The sequence below is a fragment of the Vigna radiata genome, chromosome 7 (assembly GCF_000741045.1).
Source record: "Vigna radiata var. radiata cultivar VC1973A chromosome 7, Vradiata_ver6, whole genome shotgun sequence".
NCBI classification, from domain to species: Eukaryota; Viridiplantae; Streptophyta; class Magnoliopsida; order Fabales; family Fabaceae; genus Vigna; species Vigna radiata.
In genome coordinates this window covers 37702429-37717637 of record NC_028357.1, presented here as the reverse complement: position 1 = coordinate 37717637, position 15209 = coordinate 37702429, and the positions used below count along the sequence as shown (strand labels likewise).

The 15209-nt window shown below is 32.4% G+C and overlaps 1 protein-coding gene across 1 annotated transcript; it reads right to left on the bottom strand.

Moving 5' to 3' along the window:
• Positions 1 to 2259: 2259 nt before the first annotated feature.
• LOC111241972 (putative E3 ubiquitin-protein ligase RING1a) lies at positions 2260 to 12414 on the bottom strand. Its single transcript, XM_022782791.1, has 6 exons — positions 12336 to 12414; positions 12165 to 12201; positions 5467 to 5525; positions 4836 to 4917; positions 4613 to 4733; positions 2260 to 2406 (listed from the first exon to the last, which is right to left on the bottom strand). The coding sequence occupies exons 1-6, from the start codon at positions 12412 to 12414 to the stop codon at positions 2260 to 2262; spliced, it is 525 nt and encodes a 174-aa protein (XP_022638512.1).
• Positions 12415 to 15209: the final 2795 nt, after the last annotated feature.

The window sequence follows — 15209 nt, the reverse complement described above, 5'->3', positions numbered from 1 at the left end:
TACCTATTAGACAAATAATTTTCTTCACATCATAATTATGATAGAGTAGTGTATTTCCATTTGACAACATTTCATTCAACAACAACAACAATTCTGTGAAACTCTTTTCGGTCCACCATTAATGGTGGCCTTCAAATTCACGAGCCTTAACACTGCTAACAATTGTGTGAACTTTGTTGAACCGACATACAAAGGAGTTTTTGCATTAGTGAACATCGTCTCATACATATGCGTTGGGCAAAGGCTTCTACGCCAAGATCGAAGGTAATGTCTTCTATTTTGTCTTCTTTCGGTCGATCTTCCATGGTAGAATGGAATACATGTTCAGTTGCGAGATAGTTGGGGAGACCGTTGGAAAGTCTATTAATTCGTTGTGCGATGTCAATGTTGTATAATATTGAAGGAAACCATCACAGATAAGATGTTCCCTAATTTCGACTACGTTCAACTTTCTCTTTTTCAAACAGTTGATATAAGGAGATCTAAACTTTACTTCATAATCACTCCTACTCTCGTTACATTGTACAAATTGTATAAATTCTTCTACTCCTCTCTTGTACTCAACACTAATGTGTGAAGCATTAATCCAATCTTGATCCATACTATATATACTGAAATTATTTACACTATTTTAATAATCTTAATTATCACTTTGATCACTTAGCAAACATATATATATATATATATATATATATATATATATATATATATATATATATATATATATATATATTATCATTTCGTTGTTATAAATAAGTTATTATAATAAATTTAATTTCGCAAATATGTATACATTATTCATAATTAAATTAATAAATACACTTACATTATTAATTTAAATTAATGTTTTTTTTTTCATTTTCATTGTCAACTAATTTAATATTTTTTAAGAAAACCTCAATATTAAATAAATTTAAAATTTTATTTAAATTATTATAAAATGAATTTTAAATATTACCGATGTTCTAAAATATTAATTTTTTTTGCTATAGTTTTTATAAGTCTTAAAATATTTTAAAATTTCAGTTTTTGAAAAATTGAAAAGATAGTTTGGTTTTCAAGGAATTAAATATTAATCTATTTTTTCTATAACAATGTGCTAAAATCAATTTTATAATACAATTTAATCCAAATTCTAATAACGAACAGTAAACTGTGCTAGTCAGGTAAATTTTGTTAGTATGTTTTGTGAAAAACTATTTGTAGAATCTGTGCTGCTTGAAAGACAATGTGATAATGTAGCACATTTGTAAGAATTTTTTTTAATATAAAAATATTTAAGTTATTCTCTAAAAAATATTTATCGAATGAGGTACCTGATTTAAGAAAGAACACATTATAGAAAGTATTGATCCCATATGTTTCATTTTAACATATAATAACAGTTCATTAAGAACAGTAATTTAAGACTCTAAAGTTACTAAAATGACTTAAAGACTAGAAAAACTTTACGTATATGTATTGGTTCATAAAGTCTCAACAGGATGAAAAATTATATAAATATTATAAGGATTATGATATTTTAATATATTTTTTTAATAATTTTTTAAAAATAATAATGTGTCATTATTTTTAGGGTTAAATATGATTTTAGTTCCTATATTTGAAGCGATTTTGGTTTTAGTCCATTTTCAAATTAGGGTACAATTTAGTCTTTCAACATTAGAAAACTCTGGTTTTAGTCCTTTTTACCAAATTTTTGTAACTTTATTTGTTGTTTCAAACACGTTTCTCAATTAACATTGAAGCAAAAATGTGTCAAACAGTGTAAACAATCCAAATGCTATAATGAAACGTGTTTGAAACAACAAATAAAGTTAAAACAATTTGGTAAAAAGGACTAAAACCAGAATTTTCTAAAGTTGAAGGACTAAATTGTATCATAGTTTGAAAATAGACTAAAACCAAAATCACCGTATAGAGACTAAAAACATATTTAACCCTTATTTTTATTAGTATATTTGAATTTTAGAAAAATATTTGAAATAAATCAATCATAAACTACATATACGTTTTCAAAAAAACATTTATAAAAACTAGAGGTCACATTAGGAAAATAGTCAATATTCAGAACAAAGATATTTAAAAGGAAGTTGAATAAACAGTCGAAAGATGATGAAAACTAGCATAAAGTCATGAAACCGAAAAACATAAAATTTTCTTGTCAAAAGCAACATAAAATTAAAGGTTGAAAGCTACATGGCAGATTCCTGCGGAACTTGAGTTTCTCCACCGTTGTTTGGTTCAGCTTCTGTCTTCTCAGTCTTTTCCTCCATTCTTATCATTGTCATTGGATTTCTGATCTTCACATGCATTTCTGATTGTTCTGCGTCTCCTTGCAAAACCTGCAGCGGTTTCCCTGGCCCTCTTTTTCCTCTCCAATTCTTTTATTTCACGTCGGAAAGACTGGGACATTGGAAATCTTAATTATTACAGGCAAAACTCAATTTTCTAGAAGAAAATGGCAGCATACATTGATAACAAACAACTTCTTCATTTCATGAAAAAAAAATTTTAAAAAAAATGGGTAGTTTATCCTGTAAATCACAATTTTACAAAAACATCATAGTTGACTTAAAATTTACAAAAATAAATTGTTATGAGTTGTGAAGACTTGTTGAGATTGGTAGTTGCATGTTTTGATTTTATATTTGTTTCGGTTTGAATTAGTCAATAAGTATTAGTGAATTAATTATTTTTTATTTTTAAACTAAGTTATTAGTAATGGTTACTAAAATCATAAGACGTGATATCTTAGTTAGTTATATTTAAATATATTTAAATTAAGTTGTATTTAATAAGAAACACTTAATATATTTATTTATTTTTATTCTCCAAACCAACAATTGGTATTTAGTGTTCATTTTTGAGTAATATACTTTCCATCTTTAATGGGAAGACTATGATATGTGAGTCGTTAAAATGTAGTTCTATCCTAGAAAGACTGAATTTATGGGAAGTTGTGGAGGAGTATTATTTTATTCAATCGTTGTCAGAGAATCTTACCATGGCCATATTAAGATAAAAACAAAAGTTTTATATTGGATAAAACAGGAGATGGACATGATTTTATACACTTATTTTCCTTGGTAAGAGATCTTTTTGAATGATACCAAAAGTAAATCTGTAAGAGTTTGACTTTTCCATTATGAAAATCTATGTGTGTGTTGTCCCTCCTTACAGGCTAAAATTAAAAGTTATAAAGAACAAAAAACAAAGAAAGCAAAGGAAAAATCGTCCTTGTTTTTTGGTTTTCCAATATTGATCTTCACCAGAATTATGACCAATAAGTCATCCAAAGAAATTTGGGATTGTTTGAAGGAAGAATATGAAGGAGATGATAGAATGAGAAACATGCTCATGTTGAACTTAAGGATGGAATTTGAGTTACAAAGGATGAAAAAGTCAAAGACAATCAAGGAATACTCAAACACATTGTTGGGCATTACCAACAAAATAACAAGAAACAAGAGGTTGTAGCTAATTCAACAGAGTTCATTTGAGTTATAGCAACTATGAATCAAGTTATTTGGTTGAGGAATATCATATCAGATTTGGGTTTGAAGCAAGATTAATGCACAAAAGTTTTTGTTGATAAGCAACAATTTCAATCTCATAGACTCTTGTATTTCATGGAAAGACCAAACAGTTTAATTTGAAGTTATTTCACTAAAGAGAAGTTCAAGAAGGTGGCAATGCATGTTTAGTTTACCATCGCACAAAAGACCAAACTATTGGTATATTTATCAAATTTCTCCACTCTACAGGTTCAATTCCTAAGGAAGAAGCTAAGAGTTTGGAGGCTCCAAGGCAAGGAGGAGTGTTGAGAATTGCCTTAGTAGTTGCATATTTTAGGAAGATTTCATATTTGTTTTAGTTTGAATAAGTTAATAGCAGTTAGTGGATTAGTTATTTTCTATTTTTCAGCTAAGTCATTAGTAGTGGTTGCTAGAATCACAAGATGTTATCTTAGTTAGTTATTTCTAAAGGTATTTAAATTAAGTTTCATTTGATAAGAAACATCACTTCCAACTAATATATTCATTTGTTTTTATTCTCTAAACTAACCAGACTTCTCAAATGAAATTGTCATGAGTTCTCTAAACATACAACTTTATTTTAACTAGTCATCATGAGTCAGGACAACTTTGGTTCAATAAAAACTCGTCATCACTGATATATTATAAATTGAAAGTCATCATTATTCTCAACAAATTTCATTCAATATATTTACAAAGAAGTTGTTATAATTCATGATGACTTCACATTTTTTAAATTTTATGAAAAAATCCTTAGACTTGTAATGACTTAATCTTGGACTTTAAATTTCAAGTTAACTATCCTTTTTTTTTTTTTAATTTATGATGTAAATTACTCCAAATTTTTAAAATTTTCCTCATTTAATAGTACGTACTATTCCAATCATAACAAAATTGAATATATTTTGAAAGCTTAAACATTCTAAGAGCAATCACACTTTAATTAAACATCCGTATTTGAAAAATGATTGAGGTAAGTTGCAGCTCATCACATGTTGATGCAAAGTAAATTACTGAGACAGAGCATGAACATGAATGCATTTATTAATCCAAGGTTTAAAATGTTGTCTTACCTCCTCCTCGTACTGTTCAATATCAGGATGGATGATAGAAATGAGATGATCATAGTGGCGATCATCCCCTAGTGTGCATCCGCCAGGATAATGTTCACGACAAACTGGGCATTCATTCTTACTGCATTCAAACCAATATTCCAATTATTTCAAAACCTACCACAACACTGCCAAAAAAATTCTGAGAGATAATAACGTATTAGTTGAAAGCTTGAGGACTAACCAAAGTCGAATGGATTTCTCAATGCATTCTCCGCAAAACCGATGCAAGCATTCCATAACAATTTTGGTTTTTCGAATTACACCTTCACATAAAATGAAATCAACCATTTTCTATGATTTCAAAAATTAGGAATACAAATAAAAAATGCTTATTATTCTTTCTTTGATATTTTTACTGATTGAATTCTTTTTTTAGAAGGAAAAAAAAACCAGCTACATGTGCATTCAAAGGGCCTATTTGTTTGTTATTTCCAAGGAAAATATTATTTCTATAAATATTGATAAGTTTGTGAACATAAAAGCCAAAATTTCAAAAGATGTATTGATGCCATTGGATATATGCTAGAAAAGGAGTAAAAGAAAATAGTTACTAAAGAAAATAACGAAACAATAAATAACAATACCTGTGAAGGCTTGCTATTTTGTCACATTTTACATTAAATCAGGAAATAAATAGAACTATGTGTTTAATTACCAAAATCTTACCTTAGATTTATACCTGTGTTTGGAGTCACAGTAAAACATTTTATTAATTTCAAATTATGCAAAAATTTAAATATTAGTTTAAATCTCACGTTGAATAAATATAAAAATAATTAAAGTAATCTACCAATAACCGTTCAATTTCATACCTAGGCAGATAGGACACCGAAGATCCTCGCTTATATCTGAGTAGTCTATTTCCATACATCTGTAAATAAACACCCAAAATGTCAAGTTATATATGCCAGATAAAATTCTTCCCCACCAAGTTCATTCTAAAGAAAATAACATCCACGTTAAAAAAAAAAAAGTTTTACATCATGCTGTAAAAGTAAAGCATATTTCCTTTTAATGAAACATATGTTTTTTTTTCCTATGACAGCATTATGATGTAATCGCATTACATTACATTTTCATAGGGTAAAGCAAAGCGCAGCCTTTGTCTTTTGATAGAAATAAAAAGTTGAGTAAAATAAACAGCACTCGAAATACTTCAACTCTTTATATAAAAGTCAGATATATATATCACAATATTTCTTACTCTAGCTCAACTCAAAATGTAAATAACAAAACAAAAATACCCAATCATTGTTAGCAAAGTTCAATAACATTACGCAGATAATATTAATACACAATTTACGCACATTATTAATCACACATAGTCAGAAAAATAAGTTTTTGATGAATAACTTGATTCACATTTTATTGTTATTGTTTTATTCATGTCATCAATAATAATATAATTTATAAACTTGTATATTTCTGATTGTTGTACTAAAAATAGACAAAAGTATATTAACTATAAAAAGCCACTAATATATTTAATTTTACCTAACAAAACTTAACTGTAAACTTAAATGTTTCTTCCTCTCTCAATTCTTCTATTCTTCATCCCGGTTTCGCCACGTGAAATGCGATACTTTCTCCTTTCATTAATAGTTGGGTTATTTGCTATCTTCGTTCCCAACTTGTACTTTGTTTTTGTTCATTTGTACTTTACTTTTATTGTGGCCAACATGTTCTTTACATTCTAACTTGTTCTTATTTGGATTCTTTGTTATCTTAATAGTCAACCTGTTCTTAGTCAAGTTCTTGTTAATATGTCAAACTCCTTTTGAGAGAGTGAACAACTCCCACTTTGCATCAATAGATTGAGCTCTTTTTAAGTTGCCTACTTGTTATATTAAGTTATTCAAACCATACACTAGTGCAAAAACGCTATTTAACGTCACTTAATAAACGTCGGTTTGTTGATAATCTAAAATATATGAGTGGATGGTGGCATTATCGTAAATAGCTTGGTAACCTAGACGTCGGTTTCAGACAACACGAAGTCTCTGATATTGTAGACATCCACACTGCTGCAAACAGACGTCTAATGGCCTGAGGTAGGTTAGAAGACAGTCCCTTAACGTCGGGGTTCACGAGGGGCCGATGTCTATAGGACGGCAATTAATGCTTTAACCAAATTCCCAGGCGCTTAGACGTCGCGTAGTCCACAGGCGACGTCTACGACCTGAATGGAAGGCGGGAAGATAAAAAATCTTCAATTTAAACGTCGGGGATCTGTGCATGCGACATCGACGTGCCTGTAATAATTAATTAAATTCACCAAACTCGAGGGCCATAGACGTTTGTTAGAAGGGGCACCGACGTCTATGTGCCTGTAAGTAATGATGTGCATCATTATAGACGTCGGCGCCCCATCACAATTGTCGTCAACATCCCTAACAACAAATCAAATGTCAATCGTTTCAGTTCCTAGACGTCGGTTCCATTGTAACCGACGTCTACTAGGATTCAAAAGGTCAGTTGAAAAGTTTAACTTGGACATCGAATTAGTAACATAACTGACGTCTATAGTCATATAGACGTCGGCTATCTAGAGAAACCGACGCCTAGTTTAATTTTAAATAAACTGCAAACTCTTAGCGGCATTCAATTTCTGATATCTTCCTCTTCCTCTTCTCCATTTTCTCTCGCGACACTCTTCTTTTTCTCCCTCCGGCACGTCTTCTTTTTGTTGTGGCATTCTATTGTTGTTTCTGCTATCTTTATCGTCTTCCTCATCTCTTTTTCTTTCTTGCGACATTGCATCCCAGGTGCGTGGTTTTCTTTTTATGCATACCGTTTGTTAAGTCTTTCATCGATTATTATCTTATGGTTCAACTGATTAAAATTTGCTTTCTTTGTGTTGTGTTTTAGTGCAGTTTTGTTCCTTTCTTGGGATAACGTAGTAACACATTCTCCATTTGCTAGCTACCTTCCAGAAATAGCGGCGTCTTTTGAATTTCTTTTGATCGTTTCAATCCAAAAACGATCCTGGGTCATTGTCTAGTTTTCCTTTCACCGTGATTTTTCCCTCTTGCGGGGAACTAAGCAACCACCCGGGTTCGGTTTTGGGTTGAAGGGACCATAAGAAATTCAAAAGACGCAAGCTATTTTTTTGGGGAAACTAGCAAAAGGAGTCTGTGTTACTAGGCTATCCAAAGACGAGAACAAAACTGCACTAAAACACAACCACTGTATTAGACGTCGGTTAATGTGCACATCGACGTCTATAGTACCTCTTAGACGTCAGTCAGTGTAATGTTCGAAGTCTTTAGTGCCTCGTAGACGTCGGTCATTGCGAAGACCGACGTCTAGATAATGTATTTAGAAGTCCATTTTTCCCTACACCGACACTTCTTGACGTCGGACCTGTCAGTGACTGACGTCATTATAGACGTCGGTTATTTTATTGCTCCGACGTCGCATGGACGTCACTGGAAATGACGTCGGATAATTTTTAGACGTTAAAAGCCCAAAATAACCGACGTTAATCAGCGCTTTTGCACTAGTTATACGATTTCTCTATCAAGCTATCAGACTCTCCATTGAGCTACTGGAGTTGTTCACATGCTCCACCAAGCTACTCGAGCACCCCACCAAGCTATCTACATCCTTAATCAAGCTTTCCACATTCTTTGTTGAGCTCTCTAAGCTATCCAAGAAACCCCACCGAGCTACTCGAGCTTTTCACATGCTTCACCAAGTTGTTCACTTGCTCTACCAAGCTATCTGATGTGTGAGTAAATGTAATTGCATTCATGTCTTAGTTTAGGTCATTTTCATGCATAATTGCATTCATTGAAGGATTTAGTCATGGATTATCTTTGTTTCGGATCATACATTGGCATTTTTTTTTTTTGTGTAGATTGGTGATTCTAAGTGCCTAAACCACATTTTTAGAAGAATTGATGGACAAGTTAGAAAGATGAATCCAGAGAGTTCAACAACCCAGCTGGGGACAGTTCCATAACTTGTGGAGTTTGCTTCAAAATGCAGTGGCAAAACAGAGAGCTTCACAAGTGAGTTGTGGTTTCTACCACAACCTGTGGATTCACGTCAGGATTTGGCAAGAGGAACAGAGAAGAACACAGGCAGAGTGGGGAGTTTTCCATGGGCTGTGAAAGTTTCCAGGAGCAGTTATTGAGCAGTTATTGATCTCTTTTATGACTGATTTAAAGAGATTAAATTAAAGGAAAATTGGAGGAAGTTAGGGAAAAGGAAAACCACTCTCCTAAAAAGGAGGAATTAGTGGAAATGATGGGGAAGGAATGAAAACATGTGGAAGAGGGAAACAAAAGGGGTATTCACGCAGAACAAAGGATTCTTCTTCTTCATCTTCTTCTTCTGCAGTTTTTTTCATATTTTTTGTGTTTTGAACTTCCTTTACATTATGCAGAACTAATTTTCCCTTTGTTAGAGGATTGATCTAGTACTTTTGATTATACTTTCTGAACCTTTTCAATTGATGTTTGCTTAATTTTAATTATCCTTGTGTTCTATTTATGTTTTAATGTCTATTCTATGAGCAGTTTCACAGTCGGGAGATTGGGAATTGCTTGCGTTTATAAATAGAACAGATTAGATGCTGTCACAATTGGGAAATTGGGCAGGACTAGTTAGTTTGAATTGAGATATGATCGTTTTTCATGATCTTGTTGAATTTGTAATTGGCCTAAGGGATTGGGGATTCAAATTCAAGGGATACGTTTGCCTACTAAGGGATTAGGGGTAAACAAGCTCTAAATAAACTCAAGTGGATAATTATAATTTACACATCGATTGAAAAGGGGAGGAAATTATATGAAAAGGTATGAAATNAATTCTCTAACATTGTTTATACTATTTGAATTTCCATCACTTGTTTATGTTCATCATTCTACTTGACAATCATTGTTGCTCAAAATTAAGTAAATTAGTAAACTAGTACTCAACTCATTCAATCCTTGAGGACGATATTTTGTTACTACAATACGATTGGTACACTTGCCAAACGTACATCACTATCCAAGTTATTCACTTCTTCACAGAGTTGTTCAGGCTCTCTACAAACTCTTTCGCGTTACCCAAGCTATTTGCATATATCTTATCGACCACTCCAACCTATTTGATTTTTTTGTTGACCTATCCACGTCACTTAACTTTCTTGTTGAGTTCTTCATGCTACTCGATTGTCCTGCCAAGTTATTCAATTACTTGTTCATGGTCCCCCAGGCTATGTGTCATCACCAATAACGTCATTTCTTTTTCAACTTTTTCTATGAGGATGGTCGTCTTTCCTTTTCCATCAAATCAACAATTTTTAGTAAAATGTCTGATCTTGTCACAACTGAAGCATTTATCCGAGTGTCGCTCCTTTTCATAATGGTCATACTTGACACATTTGAAGCACTCAATGTTTGACTGACGTCCTCTCCATATACATCTTTCTCTTCTGTGCTAATTTTGTTGATCGAACCGTTCTTTTTGTTCTTTGTATCCTTAACTTTTACCATCAAGACTGGGTCATATACCTCATTGGTACCATCATCTACTTTGAGTATTCTGAGTGTAATGTGTCTTCTTCTTCTTCTTCTTCTTCTTTATCATCTGCTGCTTGTGTGCCTTAGGGGACCTGACAAGGTCTTCAACCGTGAGCACTAATAGATTCTTGGAATCCTCAAATGTACAATTTAACTACCTCAAAATCTTCTCCACAATTTTTTTAGCATGCATCATTTCTCCATTTCCGCCATGTTGGTTCGCCATAGTTTCAACCCGAGTTATGTACATGACTACTCCTTTTGTTTCCTTCATCTTCATGCTCTTTAACTCGCTCCTGAGTGTTTAAAGCTACACATGCTTCACTCAGTTATCCCCCTTATAAGCCTTCCCCATAATGTTCCACACTTCTTTTGAAGATTTTGCATTTACAATCTTCTCAAAACTAGACTCGTTCACAACTTGGTACAAAATGTACAAAGCTACCATGTCCTTCGTACACATTGCTCTTAGTACATTCATCTGGGCATTCAACCATTTTGTTGTGTTTTTGGTTCTACGTAATCATTTTCCACAATTTCTCAATTTTCTTGGAAGTCAAGAAAAACCTTCATTTTGAGACTCCAATTATCATAGTTAACCGTTTTTGTCAATTGGAGTAGGACACACTATTGGTAAGACTAAACATCTCTCTTTTTTCCTCTCACACAGGCCCTCAAAATTGACTCTTGATACTACTTTGTTAAGAAAACAAGAATAACTTGATTCACATTTCCGTGTTGTTGTTTCATTTATATAATCAACAATACAATTTATAAAATCACCTATTTCTTTGAATAGACAAAAATAGCTAAATAGGACTAATATACATTGACAATCCACGATGACTAATATATTTAATTTATTCCATTTAAGTGTACCTAAAAGCCATATTAAATATATTATTGGCTTGTTCAACATTTTTGTTGCAGCAGGTTTAGGATAATATCTATTCATATTTAATTCACATTGATCTAGCATATGTATAGTATTACTCTTACGTTAGTTGGTGATCTATATATCAATCTGGTAATTGATTTGATTCAGCTAGTTAAAAGTTCTTTGAGTGCTTTCATATCTCAATTGTAAGGATCTCATACTATATAAATTAGTATTGAACTTCTGTCATTGTTTTTTGGGTCTCATTTTAATCCTAGGTGAACTATTTGGGGCTCATTTTAACCCTAGGCGAACTCCATATAAAATATGCTATTCTCGGCAACCTTGGTGATGCTTGTTGTGGTCGTGAGAGTCAAGACAAATATTGGACGTCCTTGGAAAATACACCTTGTCTTGTAGCTAATAGCTCTTGAAGCATGAGTGCAGGATAGAAATGAAGGACATGCTCTTGGTAGTAAAGGTAATGAAACTACATGTGAGACTAGCTAATAACTGCTGTTTGCTACGTATGGTATTGTCAACAGACAAGCTTTTGTCTGATGGATTGGATCAAACATAGGTTTTAAGTCTCTTAAAAACATAAATCACTTTCCTATTTTCCACTTTACTAAATTTTTTGTGCTAATCTTTGTTGTCTATAAGTTTTGGTCTGATTCCCAATGATTCTTGATGTGTTTTTGCACATTATTTAACCTTTCATTTTTTTAAAAAAAAATCCTTACCCTACAACACATAAACACACAGGAAAATGACCAACAAACTATCGCGGAGCATGCACAAATCCAACTCATGCTCAAGTCAACAAAAGTAACCATCTTTGTTCAAGGATTCAACACCTAATTGAATCAATCATCCACTACCAGAAAAAAAAAAAAAAAAACGAGACAACGTGTGCATCACTCATAATTATACGCGAAAACTACAACAAACGCTTTAAAACACAACACAGAAAACCATAAACACACAACGAAACATTCCCAAGCAGAATCGAAATGAACATTAAATTTAAGAAGCAGCGAAACCGATAAAAAAAATGAAAACAGCTTATCGTGAAGTAAATGACTGAAGAAATGCATAACGATGGATCAGCTTAACCTACATGTCGTCGTCGCTCGATGAATTTCTTCGTTCTGATTCTGAAGAAAACAAGGAAGCAAGAAATGAAAAATGAAAATCACAAATGATACACACTGAGACAGTGAAATTGGGATTAAAATGGAAGAAGCAGTTATGCAAATCCAGACTTAATTCAGAGGAAGATGACACATACCAACTTCATTTTCAGATTGCACTTCTTCTGGGGATTGCTCTGGTGGTGGAGGCTCGTCGGGGAGGCTCAGTCCTGACATTGTTTTGTCTCCGATGAAAATCTATGAAGGAAATGAAAGCTTAACACGCTTCGTAGCTAGCAGTGCTACGAAGCGAAACAAGAGTAAGTTGGCGAAGTGAGAGTTCAACCATGGAGAGACACAAGGTGCCAAAGTGCTGCATAAATAGTGACACCATGACTTCTACCTAAACTTAATTCAATCAATCCGAACACGCCACATGTAAAATGTCAGGGACAGTTTCATGTTGATACGAAATGTAAGCTTCTGTAATGAAATTTGTATTAAAATAATTTTATAAAAACCAATAAATTTATTAGATAATCAGATTAGAATGAAAAATTCTTTATTGAAGATAATTAATGTAACATACACAAATATATTAATTAATCTTTGCTGGCTATCATATAAAATATTAAATTTGTTATAATATTTAATACATTATATAAAGCAATTAATTATTTACCAAAAACATTTATTACAAGATTAAATAAAATTGAAAAAGTATTAAATAAAATTGATTACTAAACAAAATTATTTTACAACATTTCAATTTAATTGCAATAACGTATTGTTTCTGCATATTACTTTGACAATTTTTTCTTCTTTCAATGCTATCAGTATTATTTAAACGAATTTATCTTTAACTTTCTGCATCTGGTAATTAAAATATATTTTTACGAAAATAAAAAAATAAAATACAAACACGTTTGATGATAAATGTTGACTATCTTTTACTTAATTATATAGACTACGTTATTTTATTTAATTTGCAACTGTTTTTTTTATAATTATATATATAATTATTTAAAACTTTTATTTATTAATATAAATTATTTTATTATTTTATTTTTTAAACTTTATAAGTACATTTTAAAGTTTAACTATATAAAGTAATAATTAAATTTTTAATAATTATAAAGAAAAATTAATTAATTTTAATTTCATTAATGAAAACACATTACATGCATATGTTACTAATGTAGGGCTGTAGACGTCAGTTATTTTGGATTTTTAATGTCACATATGAACCGACGTCTTTACGGGTGACGTTAATGGGATGTCGGATTTCTGCAGGTGCGACGTCACGATAACGTTGGTTTAGTGCAAAGCTCGACGTCTATAAAGACGTCCGTCATTGCACTAACCGACGTCTAACAGCACTATAGACGTTAGTTCAGTGACACGTGCGATATCTATAAAACCGTCAGACATTGCATTAACCGACGTCTATGGGCACTATAGACGTCGATCAATACATTAACCGACGTTTATGAAGTGTTCATTGTGTTTTGGTGCAGTTTTTATCGTGTCTTTGGGTAGCGTATTAGCACCTCCTTCCTTTGCTAGCTTCGTCGTAAGAAAAAATTGCATCTTTTGGATCTATCATGACATTTCAATCCAAAGACGAACTTAGGTCGTTGTCTAGGTCCATTCCACTGTATCTTTTTCTTTGGCAGTCGGAATGGACCTAGGCAACGACCCAAGTTCGTCTTTAGGTTGAAATGCCATCAGAGATCCAAAAAACGCAAGTTTTACTTACGAGGAAACTAGCAAAGGGAGAAGGTGCACTACGCTACCCATAGACACAAGAAAAATCGCACCAAAACAACGAAAACTCATTTTAATCGGTTCAAATGAAAGATAATACATCAAAGATTACTCTAATCGTAGTAAAAACAACTTTAAACGGTTCACGGGAGATAAAATGCACCTGGGAAATGCATTGCACCAGAGAGAAAAGGCGAAGGAAGACGATCAAAGTGTTGGTTCGCAAACTGTTGGTTCACACCAATTATTTAAGAAGAAATTAGACGTCAGTTGCCCAAGAAACCAACTTCTATAATCGCATATACGTCGGGCGACTCACTAGTATGACGTCCATTCAATTTCACAATTAATATTTTTGTTATATATAGACGTCGGTTACTAAGGCAACTAATGTCTATAATTGTATATAGACGTCAGTGTGGCGGGATCCGACGTCTACAAGGCGGAAAAGAGTGACTATTCACCTACCTGGCAGACATATAGGCATCAATTAGAAGGTGCCCCGACGTCTATAGTATTGTAGACGTCGGAGCTCTCCCATTTGACGTTTATATGTCTGATAGATAGGTGAATAACCATTAATTTTTGCCATATAGACGTCGGTGTCCCTCCGAACTGACGTTTATATGTTTGAAAGAAATGACTTTTCACCTACCTGTCAGACATATAGACGTCAGGCGGGAGCTCCCCAACGTCTACAATACTATAGACATCGAGGCGCCTTCTTATTAACGCCTATATGACCAACTTATTTACAAAAATGCCACCAGTCATCAATATACGTCGGGCTTACCCTTAACCGACGTCTAAGGGGTGATGTTAAACAGAGTTTTTGCACTAGTGTATTATTCAATTTTACTTATGATAATAAAAATAATAAAATTATTATTATTATTATTATTATTATTATTATTTAAAATCTCATAAACTAGTATTTTAAAAATAGTGATAGTTTAAAAATAGTGAGACTCAATTAGTGAGACTTAAATTGTCAAAGAAACCTTACAAAGTTCTGAATGGAAACAATGCAACTTGAATATGATGCTTTATGTAAAAATCACACATGGACTATTGTTTCTCCTCTTCCTGAAGAACATATAATTGGTTGTAAATTAGTGTTTAAAATCAAGTATAGCTTTGGTTGAACTTTTTAATGATGAAAGTCCATACTTGTTGCTCGTGGATACAACCAAGTTGAAGATGTTGACTACTTTGACATCTTCAATTCTATGGTGAAACTTGTCACCATTCATATCATTTTAACC

Excerpts from the sequence above, each read along its gene's own strand:
- LOC111241972 (XM_022782791.1), bottom strand. The coding sequence starts at position 12,414 with ATGTCAGGACTGAGCCTCCCCGACGAGCCTCCACCACCAGAGCAATCC. Across the intron at positions 5,526-12,164 it reads TCATCGAGCGACGACGACAT|ATGTATGGAAATAGACTACT; the intron begins GTAGGTTAAGCT and ends GTTTATTTACAG. Across the intron at positions 2,407-4,612 it reads TTGAACAGTACGAGGAGGAG|TCTTTCCGACGTGAAATAAA; the intron begins GTAAGACAACAT and ends CCAATGTCCCAG.